Here is a 19,735-nt window from a genome sequence, read left to right as displayed (position 1 = left end):
AATCTGTAAAAAACAACTGTCTGGTTTTTCTTTGATGTGTAATTTGGAGTTATCATATGTTACATAAAGAGTAGGACAACTTTAGTTTTAAAGCTTGCTCATTGAACAATGTGCCAGTCAGTTAGCAACATAGAATGGCATTTAGCAACTTGTTGAATAGGACTGGCCAACAGTTGGCATGCTTCGAATTTCTCAGTTGTATCCTATAGGTATGTCTATAAGAATATCACAAAGTATCTATCATTAAATGGGATATGCAATAAGGACTTGTTCAGCTTTATGCATATCAATAAACATGGAGTTATCCTTTCTTCACTCTCAGCAATATCTGCCCGACATGGTAACGGCTCTATAGATGCACTATAAACGAATCCGAAAAAGTATTTTTTGGCATGTACTAAGTTTGATGTGCTACAAGGTTATCATAGCCTAAAATCCGTGACATGTCTATAAAGATCTCAGGCTATGGTTTTCAGGGATGCATCGCCATTCATACGCTTAACGACTGTCAACACACCTTAACCGACTCATATGGCGCAATCAAAGCAGAACATATCATACTTCTAGTAAGATTTTAAAGGATGTGCAATTGGAGTTTGAATGTATAACATATATCCCCAATCATGTATACCTGAGTGTAGGACATCCAAAAGAGCCTCCTGTGGCTGCAATTACCTTATCAAACGCATCTCCATGTCATCAATTAGACTAAGTGGCCTCTCTAACAGAGAGTACCAGATTGTTGTGACAGTCAATGCTCAGAGAGTGCCAACTACTAGATCTCGAGCTACACCGCAATAAAGACAATTTTACAAGTGATCAACTTTTTTAGAAGATGAAGCTTACATATGTGTAGTGAATAAAGACGGTAATGAGAGATCATGGAACAAAAGTAAGATTCAGTAAAATTAAACAATTTTATTAGTATTATTATTACAGGATGACTCAAAGGATCCCTAACTTCGCATCTGAAATTCTTATGAATTGAAAAACTGAAGAGGTTGTGACTTCAGAATTCCTCTAATAAAACAGTTAACAAGCCAAAAACATTTTTAGGGAAACGAATCGAAAGGACCTCTAAGATGGAACTACAAGCTATTGAGCTCTATTTACCAGATTTGTGATCCCTGAAGTGCGGGCGTACTACATGCAGACGTAAATCAGACATCTTGGTAATAGGAGACATGGATAGCCACTAAGCAAGTATGATTGCAGGCACTTTTTAACCAAATACAGTCATACCTGAACATACAAGAAATTTGAGGTATGAGAGGAATTTTGACCACGTTTTTGCCTTGAGATACGAGACAAATTTAAGATGCAAGCATGCGAGAAGGTTCCTAGGCTGTCCTCTAGAGCAGCGTCTCACATGCTTGGCCACAGCGGTTGCATCGAAAACCTTCTTAAAAGCTTGCATCTTGAACTTGTCTCGTATCTCAAAGCAAAGAATTGCTCGAAATTTTGCTCGCATCTCAAATTTTTCAAATGTTGGGGCACTCCTATGTCTAGGTATGACCGTATGACAAAACTCAAAATATTGCACCATTTAGTCTTGTACACAAGTTCTGAAAACCGAAGAACGATGTATAACGGTATTGCCTTTTTCAAAATATGAATAAATAGTTGTATGGAGACAGCATTCGCAAGCTGAACAAAATAAGGTCACAGGCATAAATCTCTCAGTCACATGGTGAAAGAAGATTAGAAAGAAATAAAATAGGACTCACAGTCTTTGAGAAGTTTTGTGCTCTTTCTTGGAACCAGAACGTGGAAGAACTTTTCTCCAATCATCTTCAAATCTCTTTTCTACACAAAGAGAATGACACCAAGATGAAAATAATTTATGAAATCTTGTAATGAACATAAACACGTGCTATGATACCATGGCAGCAGACAGCATCAGCTACTAACCACCAAACAAATATGTCTTTATTATTCTAACAAAACATCCAACATCAATACACATTGGATATCTCATGAAGGTACGAAGAAAATAATCACTAATGGTAGCTTATTTCTTAGTTAAGCCCAATATAAATGTGATAAATTCGCAGTCAGCTAAGCAGGAGGCATCAGGTCACGATTGATAGCTAGTCTAACAAACAGTGTGAATGCTCTAAGATTGTCTAAAACACATGTGACATGCCCCAGGATGCTGACCCATAAATCTCAACTATAGTAAGAGCTGTATCCATTGGCCTGAAGCGATATTTCGAGATTAGAAAAATATTGCTTCCAACAGGATTCCAACCTTCAACTCTCAGCTTTGTAGACCAACACTCTATCACCCGCACCAATCAACCATCTTGAGACATTTGGGAATATTTGTACACATATTAATTACACCTGATGATCACTCATGGCACCCTAGAATACCGGGTACTAGTTCATTATAGTAGCATACTCACTAGTTGTAAGAAAAAGTCTATGATTATCAGTAAATTTTGTCATCTCATTTAAATGTTTGATTCAAAATTTTTTATCACAAATGAAGTGGAAGGCGTTTGCTATATCTATTATATTAATTCTTGATATTATATCATTTATTATAATATATTATATTATAATACTTGTTCATAAGAAAATCGCATACATACCTTTTGGTCTACTTTACCGCATCGCTTTGCATTTGTTTCTAACCATAAAAATATATCCTTAAAGCATACCAAAAAATAAGTCAAGGCATAGTTCCATTGGTTTCAGCTTAATAAAAGTGGGTTAATAGCTTGAGCTAAAAACACAGACAACCAAGCAATATGAAGCTCTCTGTGCGACATAAAATCACAAGGTTTCTCCACTGAGTATTCAAGATTTATTATAAACTAGCACTATAGAAGTCCAGTGTCACATCAGAGATTGTCAGGTAAAATAACTAGCTGAACAATTAGTCCTAAATGCAGCAAAGAGGTTGATTAGAGCAGTTGGTAGCATGTTTGGTTGTGATCAGAATGTCACAGGTTTGAATCCTGTATGATGTAATCCTTTTTCCAACCTCCCACCGCGGCTACAGACAGACACGACTTTTATTAGGGCAAGGATTATATTAACAAAGATATTTTACCCTTTAGAAAAAATGTACTAAGTTTTTCTATTCGTACTGACATGCAACAGTGCGAAAATGTATTATTGATCAGGTAGCCAATGAAATAAAAAGCCATAAGGTTCTACTGATGCAGAAGCTATGAGTCATAAGTAGGGGTAGTCTAGGGGCAGGACATAACTAGACCGCAACCAACTAGTGTTAAACATTACAAAACTGTATCATTCATGAAAACATATCTCCTGTTAGCATAATTATATAATCAAAAGAAAATAGCTTTGAACATTAACTTAGAATTTTCAAAGAGCAGTAAAGGAAGTTTTGAAAATTATCACAAATATCTTTTTGCCAGTTATTTTATGAATGGAGCTTGATGAAACAATAGAAGTAGCTCTGATGAATAAACACAATGAACAATACATCGCTAAATAGGCATGCATTGTTTTTATTTCTGTAAATTTTATAAATTAAAAGCCTACAATGGTAACAGCTACTGGCTCATCTAAAGTTGAGAGTTGTCCTTTTTGAGGTTCAGGTTTCCCTCCAGGTATCTCCATATCCCCCTCTAACGCGACTTCTGGTGTGTCCATTGTTATATCATCCATGATGCAAGTGTGTAATATGTGCAATTTCTAAAACCAAAAATATTCAACATTTACTATGTCAGAGCAAACTTGCATAGCAAACTTGATGTAACAATGGCTAAAGAAAACAACTATTTATCATGTGTTGATGGTCCTGAAGATGACCCCCAACTGGTTGGCCAGCAGTCTAGCCTGTTAGCAAAACTGGGTAGCTCGATGTACGATATGATGAGTAGCAGATAAACAGATTCCAAGAGACAACTACAGGCCCCCATGACTGGCAGATATGTTCCATGGTAAAAAACGATTTAAAACTAACAGTACAGCAACACAAAAACGATAAACAAATATTTTGGTTGTTATAGGCATTCTAGACATCAAATTTTTTGTTATTTGGTATGAGAAAAAAAAATAATAATATTGACATTTAAAGTTGTTTCATTAACTTTTGCGTTTACTTTGCATCATTCCCCTCTAAATGTTAGCACAGGAAAACCTCAGTGTTCGACCATAATTCGTCCAGATCAGGTGGTCGAGCGCTAGTTTATTTGACAACCCGGAACACATTTGCCCACAAAAATGGTAAGCATGCTTAAAAAAATTGTGTTAAACTGTGTTAAAAATACTTTTCTATTCCTTTATCACTGTCTTTAGACCAGTTGTTAAGGGCAACAGAAAAATGTAGAAAACTGGCAAAAGGTACTCAAACGAACTGTGTACTCCGCTAATGGTCCGAGTCGAATAGAAGATTACCAAATGGTCGAGAAGAGCCGAGGAGTGTGTTCGGCTCGACTCTTCAACTTTTCTCCAGCTCGACTCGGCTGGTTCTTGTACCAAAAGCTGTTCTAGTTCAGATGCATTTTCTACTCAGATGTTTCGTTAATTCTCTGAATAAAGGGGAGGCCCAAATACCAAGGCTCCATTGTACTTTTATCTCTAGTCAACAGGCATAATTTGAGTGTTTACTATTGGCTGCTTTACAGGTGTGTGATCATCTACGAGTCCATCAGAAACAAGACTTCAGAAAGAAGCGTACTTCCATAGATGAGTACTAAAAGTCCATCATACGAACTTTAATGCCATTTTTTAATCCATTAAAATCATTCAAGCAAATATAGCTACTACAATCCATCAAACATTAAATACTTGTTGTTCATAAAACAAAAGCCTCCGCAGTTGTATTTGTTGATAATAAATTCTGAGTTATCTTCCTTCTAAAAGATTTACAAAACAATATTATTCGTACTACATATATTTATCGGTTACGAACAAATTCGAATAAAACAGCACTCACTTCCATCAAGTTAATGTGACATATATATAATGAATATTACCACTAGAGCAACTGAATTCAAGAGCAAATGATTTGAAACATGAATGGCAAAAATGTATAATAGGACTCAATGACTACTGGTTGTCCATCGATTTGACTTTTGTGACTGAGAGACGTAAAGTGGCCCTGGTGCGTCGTGCTGGAAGTGGAGACATTCAAAAGGTTTAGAGCTAAATAGAATTTATTGACAATAAATCTGCGAAGTTTGCTGAAGTCTGGAAGAAAGTTGGAGGATATTCTGAATAAGTTCCGTGACTACTGCAATCTCAGATATGGTATTATAGTGAGTTGACTTGAATTTAATAACTGTTGTCACAATAGAGAAGCTGTCGACAAATACTTGATGAAATTTAAAAGACTGCCAAGAGCTGCGAATTCGGAGATCAGAGAAACTTGTTGATTAAGAATGAACTTACCTTTTGGTATGAATGATTTAAAGCCACGAGATAAATGAAGGAACAAATTAAAACTGAACTATGTCATATAGTCACATAGAATAAAAGAGGTTAGAAAGTTTGCTCAAGCTGTTAGCAATATTAAACAATCAGAAGTTGATGCTCATAGACAACCCCAAGATTCAAAGGCACAGAGAATTAAGTACTCTAAGTAAGGTAGAGTGCACCAGCAGAATAAATGTCCAACTTCTAGTAGAAGGTGTAACAAATGTAAACGTAGAAACCACTGGCATAGGCTTGCACCAGAAACTCGACCGTGTAAATGAATTACAAATTGAGGACAAGTTAGAAGAGGATCAATCAGATGAGATGAAACAGACCATATGAATACAGTAGAAATAAAGTCATGGTGTGCAAACTTGAACATTATCAGCTATAGTAATATAAGTCAGACTATAAACTTTAAGCTCGATACAGAAGCCGCTTTTGGTGTTTGTGGACCACAACATTGTATAGGTGTATAGTGTTCGCATTCAATAAACTTTATGGTTCAGGTTGAACAGAGCTAAATTGTCAGTCTATTGGTTTATTGAATCTGAAGAGAGCTCAGATAGTCTAAAAAGTTGCATAATTAAAAGCTCATCAACAGACCACCGCTGAGTAGAAAAGAAATTAAAGATGATTACAGCAGAGGGAGATGAGTGTGAAATTAGCTTGGAAAACAAAAATAAGAACTTGTTTCGGGGTCCAATCAAAGAGAGAACAATCAAACTGATTGAACCTGCCAAACCTTCTGCTATTCACATTCTAAGGCATATTCCATTTCAGAACCAAAGAGAAGAACTGGCAAGGCTATAGATCAAATGGTTAAAGATGCTGTAAAAACAACAATTTAAAATGCTACAACATGGGGGCACCTAGTAGTCCTCAAACCAAATCAAGATAATGAGCAGTTGTCCTGATTACACGAAGCTGAGTAAATATGTTCACAAAGAGATGCATCCTATGGCTACAATAGAAAATTTCTCGGCCTTTATGAGGACCTTCTCCAAAACATGCAAACAGTACACTTCTAGCAGATATTTCTTATCAGAACAATTAAGTGAGATGACTATATTTTCCACTCACAAAAAAAGTTTAGATATTTGAGGTTACCACAAGGGTTATACAGTGTACTCGAGACATTTCAAGCCAACATGAACAGAATACTTGAAGAATAATATAGTGTTACTATCTGATTGGATAAGATGTTTTGGTGATATACAAAAAAATACACAACACACAACTGGCTGCTGTTTTGGATAGACCCTGAAGCATTAGAATGCCATTAAGTAAAAACAAATGTCAATTTAGAGTTGCAAAAGTGACATTTTTGGGTCACACTAGTAATGAGGATGGAGTACATGCAGGACCCAAAGCACAAGGAATCATTGAATTCCCAACCCAACTCAAGTTTTAGAAATACGCAGATTTCTGGGCTTGGCAAACCAATTTGCAAAAATCTTGAACCAATTACATGTAGTAGAAAACAGCAGGAAAATTTGTTAAAGAGGGCAGTGCCATGGACGTGAAATAACGGGCAAAACCTGCCTTCAAAACTTTGTAGAGCTCTATAAACATCACCCGGTTTGACTGTATATGACTCTAATAAGATGACTAGAATTACAAGAGATGCAAGTAGCGCAGGACTAAATGATACTTTAAGCCAAATCCGGCCTGACAGATTCAAAAAATTAGCAGCTACGGCTTGGAAGTCATTCAATAAAACAACGCATTACGGGCCACTAGAAAAGGAAGTTTCAAGTGTATGCTGGCTCTTGAAAACGTTCTCATCATATATGTTGGAATGAGGGGTGTACTATTGACACAGACTACAGATCTTAAGTAACGCATTTTGGTAATCTCACAAACCACTCATCAAGGATTCAAACTGTATCACATTACAATGTAGGCCTGTCCCATTTTAACAATGAGGCTAGAGTCATCTAGGTGTAATATTATTTTAATCAAGAGGTACACGTGCATACAAGTATTAGACAGTAGATTTAAGAACTAAGACTGGAATAGCAACATGATGAAAATTTCATAACAATGTACAGCTTCACTAAAAAAGGATGACCATCTTTTTATCACCAACAGGCTAGTTGTTACAACCATATGATGAGAAAACTTTTCAGTAAGTAAAGCAAAGTTTCCTTATGTTGGGGATTGTCTTGCCATTCCTCTCAATCAGAGAATTAAGATCTGAAAGAACATACATCGTGGTTATCTAGGGATCACCCAGTGCCAGATGAGAGCACACACTAGAATTTGAAGGCTTGCTATAGGAAAGCTATTGAAAAGATATTGAAGGCTAGTTAGTGTGAACCTTGAAAAGGAAATGTAATAAAAACAACAGAGCTCCTAAGACCCACAGCAAACCTTGAAAATTTTTTGGCTCAAATCTACTTAATTTCAGAGGTCGCGTTTACTGATTGGTCATAAATTATTACCCCACATTTCCCAAAATTGTATTGTTGCAAGCTGTTGGGAAATGGCACATTCAAAAACATCATTGTACACTTGACAAACATGGTTCCATGTCCAAGAAATTTAAGAACTTGGGCAACAACAGCAAATAAACATGTCGTTATTTGTGTGCTCAGCCAGTTTTATTTGTATTTTTGTATCAGCCAGTTTTATTGGTTCTTATTGATTTTATTTTTAATTTATTTTATTCTTAGGTTCTACTCAAGTTTACAGCATAGACTGGTCTCTGGTTGAATGATACTATCTTATTTTTTCTACATAAATTTTTGTGCTAAATCCGTTATGATTACTAATGGAGCAACTGACACAACATCGCAGCCAAGCCGCATAGATGGAAAAGAACAACTCCCTTTCAGTGCAGCTGATGCATCAGGTGCAGTGCGTATTGTGACAAGCTGTTGTTTTGCTCGCCCCGCTTGAGGGGGGACAACTCCGCAAAAACAACGGTTTGTCAAGGCAAGCTACTTAGTTCCCAATTCATCACCTAGGAACAAGTATATCACTCAAGTAGGAAGAGCCATAAATACTCCAAATCATTTTCAAGACTAACATTGATAGATGTTTTATATTTGTATGTTTTTATTGAAAGTAATAATGTCCCTAACTAAAAAACATGTTGCATTTGTGATAGTTTCTGAATTATCCTCCCATTTTTAATTTCCAACAATTTTATTTGTATTAGTAGTTAGATATATTTATTGGCTACAAAAATATTTGAATAAGTGCAGTTAAACCAAAAATAAAAAGAAGTATTCCAATGAACAAACTTTGTGAGCAGAGTGATGGCCTACAAAAGGGCCATGGGAAGTGACTCCAGGGAGCTGGCCAAACTGTATGACATCTGTCACGCCGCCACAATTCTTTCAGTGAGACAAGATATTCAGAAGTAGAGAGGTATGATAGGCTGATGAAAAGACAAGGCCATTGAGCCACTATGCATCGAAGAAAGACTTCTGGGACGGAGGTTGACCCAGAAACGGTGAAAAACGCCTTTTGTAAAATTGATAAAAGGTTTTGTGCAACTGGCAATTTTAACGAACTTATGCAGACTGTTCACATGTTTATAAAATTTATTTGTGTTCACGGTTGCCAGCCAGAATAATAGAGGTAAATATTTTGATTAGTTATTATTTCCTGAGAATTCCCATAAGTAATTGTTGTTGGTTTTGTTTAGACCTGTCCGTGAGACGGGATTTTGTATTTATTAGTTTTTGTACGTAGGCTATTCCTTCTTATCACTTGAGAGCAATGTTCCTTAAAGCACATAAATTACATAATTTTTTTATCTTATATTTCAATACATCAGAGTCTTCGCTTTCGAATGAGCCATTGCTTGACATGATGAGACAGACATTGCTTGGTGTTTATAGGATTTCCCCAAAGCTCTACCGCAGAAATATTCAATGGTATAGGCTCAAAAATTGTGACACCACAATTTTTATATTCGGTGTTGTGTGCTCTTACCGCTTATTTTATTGCTTACCGCTTATATTTACCAACTACGATAATAACGCAAGTGGCAGGCGAAGGTGGGACAACTCTAGAAAACCAATGAAGATGACAAAGGAATCAGTGTCATTAGCTCTCCATGTACAGATTATTTCTATGATAAATAACTTAGATTCCAAGCACCATACTACGTTTTCCCGATGATATTATGCACTAGCCCTCTCTTTTTGTTGTGATGTTGAAGGGCACGACTGAGACTAATTAATTTCAAGCATTGTGTGATCTCGCGAAGGTGCAACTGACATATAGTCCTAGGGCCACGCGACTGCAGGTCACAATTTAATCGATGTGATTTCATTATCTTTATCAACGACAGTATAATTATTGAAGCATAATTAACTCAGAACATGTGTTTGTATTGGTTGGGCGTTAGCACAATTTCCAGGCATTGTTAATTATCTAGAATCCCAGTTTATTATTAGCGCTCGCTGGATTTAATAGTACCGATTGTCACAAAAAAGCGCAGTCTCAATGGCAGCGAAAGGGAACGACTATCTAAGGCTTAATAATAATTATGACATCACATTGTGGGAACCGCAGCCAAGTGTTTTTTTATTGCAGGAAATACTTTTGACATTCTGTTTTTTATAGTTCTATTATTCTTTTGTGTATTGATTATAGGCTCATTCGAAAGCCAAGACTCTGATGTATTGAACTATATAATAAAAAATTATATAATTTATGTGCTTCAAGTATTATATGCAAATTTTCATGTCATTTTTGGTAGTTTGGTTTATTGCACCATGTAATAGTGTAATAAACTAGTAGCCGTGCAACAAACTTTTATTGCTGAGCCAAGAGGAAATTTTGGAGAGATAGTAGATTGATCAGTTAAAACAATTAATGTCAAAGTTTAGCTCACCCACTTAGATAAAAAAAAATACTGCCGCAACTGTTAAGCAAATTCAGTTTGCGTTTTGCTTTCAAAAAAGACACATGAACATATTACTTAATTCATTCGCACCCAGGCGCGAGTTAACTCGGGTATTTATAACGTTGCTAGGCACCCAACGCGAGTTAACTCGCGTCTGAAATTTACCAACTCCTTGCATCGCTATTTTCAAAACATAAAAGAATTTTTGATTAGTTAGAAAAATATATTTCTGCCTAATTAGACAAACTTTAAAATATGCCTTTATGACGTCTCTGACAAAAATTATAACCAAATTAGTACAGCCAACTCAATATCTACCAAAACGGAAATTACTGTGCCGACTTGAAATTTTATCATTAGCGATAATTTTTTTTCAACTCCAGAAGTAAATATGCAGATTCAGAAGTGGTAAAACAATGAAAGACTGCATAAATCGAATTAAAACATTATTTTTAATGTTTTAAAAACTTTATTAACTTTCATTTTTGCCAATTTGAATTGTTATGCTCGAATAAAAATGCACTCTTCAGGCTGTCAGTTGTAGTCAGACTAACGTTATCATTCACCTTCGATAGGATCATATTAATTCTTAGAGCTGACTATGAAGTCTGAAAAGTCAAGAACAGTGTTGTTGAACATTTGAAAAAATGACCTTCTTTGAGGCACGGATCTACATAAAAGGGATATGAGTTGTCTATACGAATGTAATATAAGTTGAAAGAGGAGACTTAACTGGTTCTTACGAAATTTGAATGAGTAAATTGTCTCAAGTCTGTCTCCTGTAGTAGTAATTTGAATTATGGCAACTTTCTAAAAAATTAGCAGTATCTGGGGCTAATCGCCTAGAAATTAGTCTGGTGCAAATGAGTTAATAGAATTGCATAAATATTATTGCTTTTTGATAGTTATTAAATAACTGACAGCAAGCATGGATTTCAAAAATAATTAGAAACCTAATAAGTTATTTTTCTAATAGATAGTGGAGTTCTCTCTTGTTGGTGACAACAAAAAATTAGTATTACAGCAGGAAGCATTGGATTCAGCGCACTCTGTTGCTTTCAGGAGAGAACAAGTGAGTTCATTTCAAATTCCTCCTGTTGGTCTCAGCAGCTTGTATCACAGGACCAAACCCAAAACCCCAAACCCCAAACCCCGTGTTGGGTTTCGTGCACCAGAGTGGTTTCTGTTGTATAGATGTGTACACTTACATGTATACAACATGGCAACATATACAACGTGCACTATGTAGTGGTTTCAGCAGAGTGCGAGTGAGTTGGAAAATAAAACGCATTGGGTCAGCACACTCTGTCGGTCTTAGCAGAGCTTTTGCAAGTTGGTTTTAGCTTCCTCTTTTGGTTTCAGCCGTTATTCAATAGAATGATTGAGTTTAAAGTGCTTTGCTGGTTTCAGCAGAGCACAGCAAATTAGACTCGAAAAATTATCTTAGGGTCACCAAAAATGAGTGTAGCTATCTATCTCTATCTCGATAAAATATCTCTTGTGGCCCGATAAGCCTTTAGAGATAAGATGCGACTATAACGATAAAAGAGATCAGATATTCTTGTAAAATCGAGAGTTAAATAAAATCTGCTATTGAGCTTGTTCCATATATATCAAAACTTCATGACTCGGTTAAAAAATGAGAACTTCATGGCATCTGTATTAATAGTGTGCCTAATATTAGACCCACGAGTAAAATAGGCTGAGTTGCAGTGTAAACTTTTTAAAATTGACCATAAGGTCTTGATTTAAAATTTTCAGTAAAGTGTTTTTATCCTTAGTGCATCTTCTCTCTTCAAGAGTGTGCCAAGACATGTTTTCCATTGAAGATGTAATACTGTCATACTTTCTAAAACCGTTTGCCCATCTGAACGCTCTTCTGTTTATGGCTTCTAAATCCCTAATGATGTACATAAAATGTGGATTCCACACCTCTGAAGCATACTCCAGTAAAGGACGACATACACTAAAATAAGCCGTTCTCTTAACAGCATGGGAAGTTCCTTTGAGAGTTCGCATAAGCATGTAAAGGGTGGCATTAGCCTTACGCATAATAAAATTTATATGATCACTAAAATTGAGTGATTTAGAAACCTGTATGCCCAGGTACACAAAGGAATGGGATGAAATAAGCGGAGTGCCTCCATAACTGTATGTATGCAAAAATTTAACCGGCTCCATTGACGTGGATGTGCATTTAGCTACATTAAACTTTAGCTGCCAAGATCTGGCCCACGCAGCAACTCTGCTCAACTGGTCCTGCAATGCTTGGCTGTCGGACACGCAACTAACAGGCCTGTAAAGGATGGCATCATCGGCAAATAAGCGTATAGATGTTGATGGACAGTTTAAAGCATCTGGCAGGTCATTGATGTAAATGAGAAAAAGTAGTGGTCCGAGCACTGAACCCTGAGGCACACCCGAGGTCACCTGGGTCGGCTGAGAAAGACAACCATTAACGATGACCCTGAATGTTCGACCCGAGAGCCAGTCTCGGATCCATGCCACTATGTTTGGATTTAGGCCATAGTATATAAGTTTATGCAATAATTTATTGTGAGGGACCGTATCAAAGGCTTTACTAAAATCTAGAACTAAAACGTCTACTTGAGTATTGTGATTGTTATAAGAAGCTAAATCTGATATTGTATGAATAAGCTGTGATTCACAGCTGTGTTTTTTGCGGAAACCATGTTGAGTTTCACTTAGGATGTTGTTATGATCGAGAAAGTTGCGTATGCTGTGAGCAATAATATGCTCAATTAACTTCGACGGGACGCTAGTCAGAGAAATTGGCCTGTAGTTAAGCGGTGTTTTTCTGTCGCCTTTTTTGAAAACAGGTACGATGTTTGCACATTTCCAGTCTCTTGGAACACACCCTGTATTTAGGGAATGTTTAAAAATTAGTGTCAAAGTAGGAGCTATGTCTGTAGCTAAAAAGTTAAGTAGTGCAGGACTGAGATTATCCGGGCCTGAGCCTTTACGGCGGTTGAGAGATTTCAGGATGGCCAGAACACCTTCCTCACCAATATCAATATCTGCCTGCGAGTCAACAGCCCTATCAGACATAGTGGCCGAGACCTCAGGAGTGAGGCCGTCATCGACAGTGAAAACGGATTTAAAATTCTCTGCGAAGCACATTGCCATATCTGAATCAGTTACACAATTGTGTAAGTGATTTATGTTTGAGCTATTTCCCCCCTTTGCTGCCTTGGATACGAGTTGGAAAAGAGGCTTTGAGTCCCTATTATTAAGGCTTTCAGTAATGTGTGATTCTAAAAATTTGTTATAATCCCTTTTAATGAGGCGTTTGGATAAATTGCCAATCGCTTTTAGTTGTTGTAAATTGTGGGGGGTAGGGTACTTTTTGAAAGTGTGGAAGAGTCTTCTTTTCTTACGACTCACTGTCCTGGCCTCTCGTGACAGCCAAAATCTCTTAGTTCTTGGTTTCCGCTCTGGGATTAGTGAATTAGCTATGTTTAAAATGTTGTGCTTAAAAATGTTCCATAAAAAATCTGTTGTACTTGAACTCACTAGAGCTTGAAAATGGTTATAAAGATTTGCTGTTTGTTCCCTTATGCTAACTACTTGAGCCTTGCCAAAATCAAAAAGCGTTCTAGTCGTGCGGGAAACCTGAGGAACAGTTTGTGGCAAAAAACCAGAAAAATCATAGCACAAGGTTGTGTAGTCCGAGCGGCCAACATCGGCATCCTTAAAAATAGGGCAGGGCTTAAAATTCGAAAAAATCAAATCAAGTATATTGCCTCTGCTATGGGTGGGAAAAGTTACATGCTGCGCGAGATCATATTTTGAAACAAAAGATAAAAACTGTTTGGCTAGCCCTTGGCCACCTTGCGAAACGACCGGCTTATCAAGGGTCCATTGGATCTCGGGAAGATTAAAATCACCCAGTAAAACAAAACTACTATCTGTACTATCCTCAAAAAAATTAAAAAGCGAACTCATTTGAGTTGAGTTTGGAGGACGATAGTATGCCACGGAACAAACACGGATGCCGTAAATGATCAACTTGACAACAAGCATTTCCTCAAGGGGATCAACGAAGGAACTCAATACTTGGACATCTTTAGTTAACTTTATTGCGACTAAAATGCCACCGCCTTTTGTTGGCCGATCTCTGCGAAAAATTTCATAATCCCCTAACTTTAGCTCATTGCTAGAAACCAGTGGATCCAAGCAAGTTTCAGTGAGTACGATGACAAGTGGACTGTAGTCTCGGACAAGGGTTTCCAAATAGTGTGTTTTATTTCGGATACTATTGCAGTTCCATAAAATCAATGTCATGGCTGAGTATTTCTAATGGTCTCCCTATTTGATAATTTTTGGAGAACCCTCTCAAACAAAGGGCAGTCACTGGTGGGTAGCCCCACCAATTCCATAAAATTTCGCTTCATAAGATAGCGTTTACTTTTTAACGTCAACGTAACATCCACGAACACGCAGGCTAAACTAAAAACGCGTTCCAGAATCTGGTCCTCAAACTTGTAAACAACACACTTGCTTAAGAGCTTCGAGCTACATAATCAAACTTCAAGTATAAACGCACCAATGCAGAATGATTAAAAACAAGTTGTCAACTACTACGATCGCTTATCAAGTGTGCGTTCACATATGATATAACATTCATTGTGCGCGCAGGTGGATGTTATAACATATGTATCTCCGTCCAAGAAGTTAGCTCACCTTTTTTATTACAAAGAGTTATAATTTCAACATAACTAACAAGTATTTAGTATATATGTTTTGTAATATTGGTAAGCAAACGATAATGATAATAAACTTTCCAACGTTGCAATAGCACAAAATCGAAAGCCATTTTCAAAACGAAAAGGCCTGCGTCAAAAGACTCTTCTAAACTCCGGGACACCAGTCTATACCGTGATGCTAACAATCTTTTGGGTCAAAGGTAGGCAAAAGCAGTCGTCAATTTTCAAGCGTAAAGAGCAGACAAATCTGATTTTACTTGGTCCAAAAACGTAGCAAGTTGAGGGTCGCTGTTTTACCGCAGCCTTGACTTAACAAATCAGGTACGTATCTAAGTATATGAGTCAACGATTATGAGAGTTTAGACAACAAGTCATCACTAATTAGCCGTGGCGGCAAAAACGCCACGCTTCCAATTGATAACATATTACCGATGCACCAACTTTCACCCTCAAAAAACCCAATTCAAAAAATAACTAAGGTTAATTAATCACAACAACTTCACTTCTCTATTCTTTACTTTGTTGACAACTTTTATATATTGGGAGTTGTCTTTTCCTAAAGGTTTAAAAAAGATTTAAAATTTGTATAAATTTGTATTGTATTTTTTGTATAAATTCTTTAAAATTGTATATCAAGTACATGTAATTGGTAAAATCCGTTTTTTGAATAAATAAATTGCAAATATTTTGAAAATTACTTTGACTTTATAAGTTGTAGATATCTCCAACTTTTTGTTTTGGCTACACTGACAGATTTGCAGTAGAAATAGTCAGCAAAACATTCTAATAATTGATAAATTGAAATGTTAATTTCACAATTTTAACAGTACAATAGCAAAAACCAAAACATCCTCTACATATTTGACTATGAGAATTTTAGTGATGATAGTACATCTATCAAATATAGTTTTGATATAGTTTACAAGTATTACATGTTACCAAAACAAGCTATGTACAGTATCATATTTACAAATATTTTGCATATTTAGTAGTATTTTGCGTATTTAGTTTTCAGATACAGACGCACATCTAAAAATACAAAGATAATTTGCATAAAGTTACAAAACATTAAAAAATGTAGCATTCTAATTACTAAGTCAAATACAGCAAATCTACAATATTTAAACATAGACATAAACAAAGCAAATGTACAATACTAAAACGAGGAAATTACAGAACTCTTTTCACCAGATCATGCATAGCCATGGATTTCGAATCAACGTGTGTGAGATTTTTCTACAATTAACTTGGCTTTTTCTTTACAATAAATGTGAAGCTAAAATTGTAGGAACTTCTTAATGATAGGTTCTTCTCTTTGGCTGGGATTTTGCAGGTACAGAATTAGCAGGTGCAAAATTATACACTGTAGGGGCTGCATCTTTTTTCAAGATTATTACACCTCTCACTTCTGAATAACAGTTATTAGTGAAGTGTACCTGGAATAAAAATCAAATCAGAGATATACTACATATTAAGTAACATTAACAGAACTAATACTTACATCTTTGCATAACAATAGACCTACCTAGGAAAGTTCGCACAATGTGCTGAAAATATAGGACTACACAAGAATGATAAAATTAACCAACCAACAAGCAAACCAGTTGAAGTGACAAAATGGGTGATGACGCGAGTTGCTTGCAAAGACTAAGATTTTTTTCAAACTTATGAATTCTTAGTTCTGTAGACGATTCCCTTACACTAAGCAACTGCTTCTACTTTTACTAGCAGCATTATTGTTAAGACTCATTAAAAAGGTTGTCTTTTGTACTTAATACTTAGTACCAATCTTAATCTCTTTATGAAATGTTACAACTTACTGAGCTGATGGGCTGCCACAGTTTGTCCTCTTTACCAGAGTTGAAAGAAGAGAGACGTTTCATATTCACCAGCCATTGGTTCCGTAGTAAGTCAGTCTTTGGTTCCGTAGTAAGTCAGCCATTGGTTCCATAGTAAGTCAGTCTTTGGTTCTGTAGTCAGTCAGTCTTTGGTTCCGTAGTAAGTCAGCCATTGGTTCCGTAGTAAATCAGCCATTGCTTCCGTAGTAAGTCAGCCATTGGTTCCGTAGTAAGTCAGTCTTTGGTTCCGTAGTAAGTCAGCCATTGGTTCCGTAGTAAGTCAGTCTTTGGTTCCGTAGTAAGTCAGCCTTTGGTTCCGTAGTAAGTCAGTCTTTGGTTCCATAGTAAGTCAGCCATTGGTTCCGTAGTAAGTCAGTCTTTGGTTCCGTAGTAAGTCAGTCTTTGGTTCCGTAGTAAGTCAGCCATTGATTCCGTAGTAAGTCAGCCATTGGTTCCGTAGTAAGTCAGCCATTGGTTCCGTAGTAAGTCAGTCTTTGGTTCCATAGTAAGTCAGCTATTGGTTCCGTAGTAAGTCAGTCTTCGGTTTCGTAGTAAGTCAGCCATTGGTTCCTAGTAAGTCAGTCTCTGGTTCCGTAGTAAGTCAGCCATTGGTTCCGTAGTAAGTCAGTCTTTGAAAACCGATGGAAAGTAAACCCCGAGCCTCGATTAATGCAAAGAGGTTTGGCACAACTGCTTGGCACTATAACTGATTTAAAAAGGTCAGCATGATGTAAATTAAGTGTAAAATTTCTAGGGGTACATTGAAGTAAACCTTTGCAGGCCTGTTACAGTAGTAGTAGATTGTTGTTTGCTGATGTTTGCTATTAGATTGATGTTTGCTTTGTTTGGTGAGATTGGAGGTGAGGAGATCAGCATTTCATGACTTTAAAAACACTGACACAACATTTTAAGTAAGTCTATGTTAAAATTAATAATAATTTGAAACTCACTGATGCACAAACAGTCTATAAAAAACATTCTCGACTGGTGGTTCACGCATGATGTATTATTAAACTCCCTTGTTTCAACGCCATGAAAATTGAATTTTGAAAGGTGGTGTGTGATCATCTACATTAACAGCAAACTCAGATCCATAACCGACTCTGAGCCTCCATCTGAATAATTGCAGCAGTAGTGTTATAAAACTCATGATTGAAGTACTTTCCACGATTACTACTACTGTACAATTTGTGTACAACAACTACTAATCATATACGTCTAGCTCAAAATCAGTATGCTGTGAACCTTGGTAATTAATCTATAAGAAAAAAAGTGAAACTCTGTTGAAAAAGACAAAGTAGTGATGTATCATAAAATTTTATTGTTTATATAGAGGCTGCAAACCTAAGTTTTTGATCAGGGCCAATATAAATCCTCCTCAACTTCTTTCCATCAGTAAAATCTAGTTCTTATCCAAAAAGTCTTGGAGGTGCCACGGTATACAGCATATACGGTAAAAGATTTTCTGCTCCCATTCGAAAAGTCTGTTTTCCGCTTTAATTCGCTACAACCCGCGAAATTCTTTTTAGTCACTATTCTGCGAATATTCGGTTGAGAAAATAATAACTAACAATCATTATATTGAAAACACTCAGAATACACAGTGCATAATTTTCATTGTTAATTACCAGTAGTATATTGTTAACGTTGAGTGGCGTATTGTTAACTTTTAGTGGTGTATTGATAACTTTTTTTGGTGTATTGTCGGGTTTGAGTGGTGTATTGTTGACATAGAGTGGTGTATTGTGAACTCAGAGGGGTGTATTGTTGACTGAGTGGTATATTATTAAATAGTATATAATTATATAATCATTTTGCAACCAGCCTGAGGTGAGAAGTTGTTGGGCGGAGCATTGTTGTGAATTGGTGAAACAACAACAAGCGCATCTATATACAAGTATATAGCTTGTATATAAACCCCTGTTTGTCTTGCAAACAGGCAAGTCTCCATAAAAGGAGAACACAAAGTTCAGCAATAAGTGTTAATGAATTATATGTTCTCCTTCTTTGGTGGGCTGGTTTCTTCTTAGTGTTCTTTTTTATTAGACCTAGTTTTCATAAGAATTATTTTATTACAAAACATTTTAAGCAACATCCCAAACACTCAACCCTCTTTTTTCTTGTAAATATTAGCGCTTGTTGTGTGGTGACAAGTGGTGACAAGTGGCGACAAGCGCTAATTGAATGTGGTGACAATTTTTTGATTGTGATTGTTTAGACATATTAAGACTGAAGGTTAGCAGAAATCTCCATGAATCAATAATCAGCACAGGCCTAGCCAAAAGTGAGTGCAACGTAGCAGTAATTATACCCTGCACAACATTACCCACTTACTTTAAACGACTGCAGCTGGACCTTTTTTACTTGTCAGCATCACTCTATAGAACAAGATTACATGAGTAAGTAGATATGCAATAGGCTTTGATGTTTCTTAGTAGTAGTCTGAGCCCAATACCGGGATTAGTTCCTAAACTACTGTTACAGTACCCATTCATTTTGCTTACAGCTTGAAGACAGTTGCTACTCAGGAAGTTCTTGAAGAGCTGGCTTCTAGTAGTAAGCAGAGCCTCTGAAAAACAAACTTTAATAACTTTCCACAGCTAAAAGAAATATTTTAAAACTATGATATTTAGAAAAACAGAAAGAAAAGAACAAAATATATACTCCAGATTTTTTTTAGATCTTGCTAGCTGAAAACAAAAGAAATAAAGAGACTATTAAACTTATACAAAAAACTTGAGGTTTTCAAACATCATGGGCTTCCCCAAAAAGTGGGATAATGCGCTACACCCCCGCAGATGTGTTAAGCTATGCCTTGTCAGCGTTTGAACATGGCTTGCAAAATGCTCACAAGAAGCCAATTCAAAGCTATTATTCTCAAATGGCTTGTATAAAAGGAGTCTGTG

The 19,735-nt window shown here is 36.4% G+C and overlaps 2 protein-coding genes across 2 annotated transcripts in view; both read right to left on the bottom strand.

The window, feature by feature from the left end:
* Positions 1-15,093, bottom strand: part of LOC137401605 (protein YIPF6-like) — a 30,789-nt gene extending 15,696 nt beyond the window's left edge. Inside the window, exons 1-3 of the mRNA XM_068088037.1 lie at positions 14,969-15,093; positions 3,520-3,672; positions 1,728-1,806 (exon numbers count right to left, since the gene is read on the bottom strand). Of these exons, the coding sequence (XP_067944138.1) occupies positions 1,728-1,806; positions 3,520-3,645 (205 nt within the window). The 5' untranslated portion in view covers positions 3,646-3,672; positions 14,969-15,093. The remainder of the gene's footprint in view (positions 1-1,727; positions 1,807-3,519; positions 3,673-14,968) is intronic.
* LOC137401410 (uncharacterized) overlaps positions 1-19,735 on the bottom strand; it is a 388,865-nt gene that overhangs the window by 135,303 nt on the left and 233,827 nt on the right. The gene's annotated exons all lie outside the window — the stretch shown is intronic.

Source organism: Watersipora subatra, chromosome 8 (genome assembly GCF_963576615.1).
Source record: "Watersipora subatra chromosome 8, tzWatSuba1.1, whole genome shotgun sequence".
Lineage (NCBI taxonomy): Eukaryota > Metazoa > Bryozoa > Gymnolaemata > Cheilostomatida > Watersiporidae > Watersipora > Watersipora subatra.
Note: the sequence above shows the minus strand (reverse complement) of the source record. Positions and strands in the feature narration are given on the sequence as shown.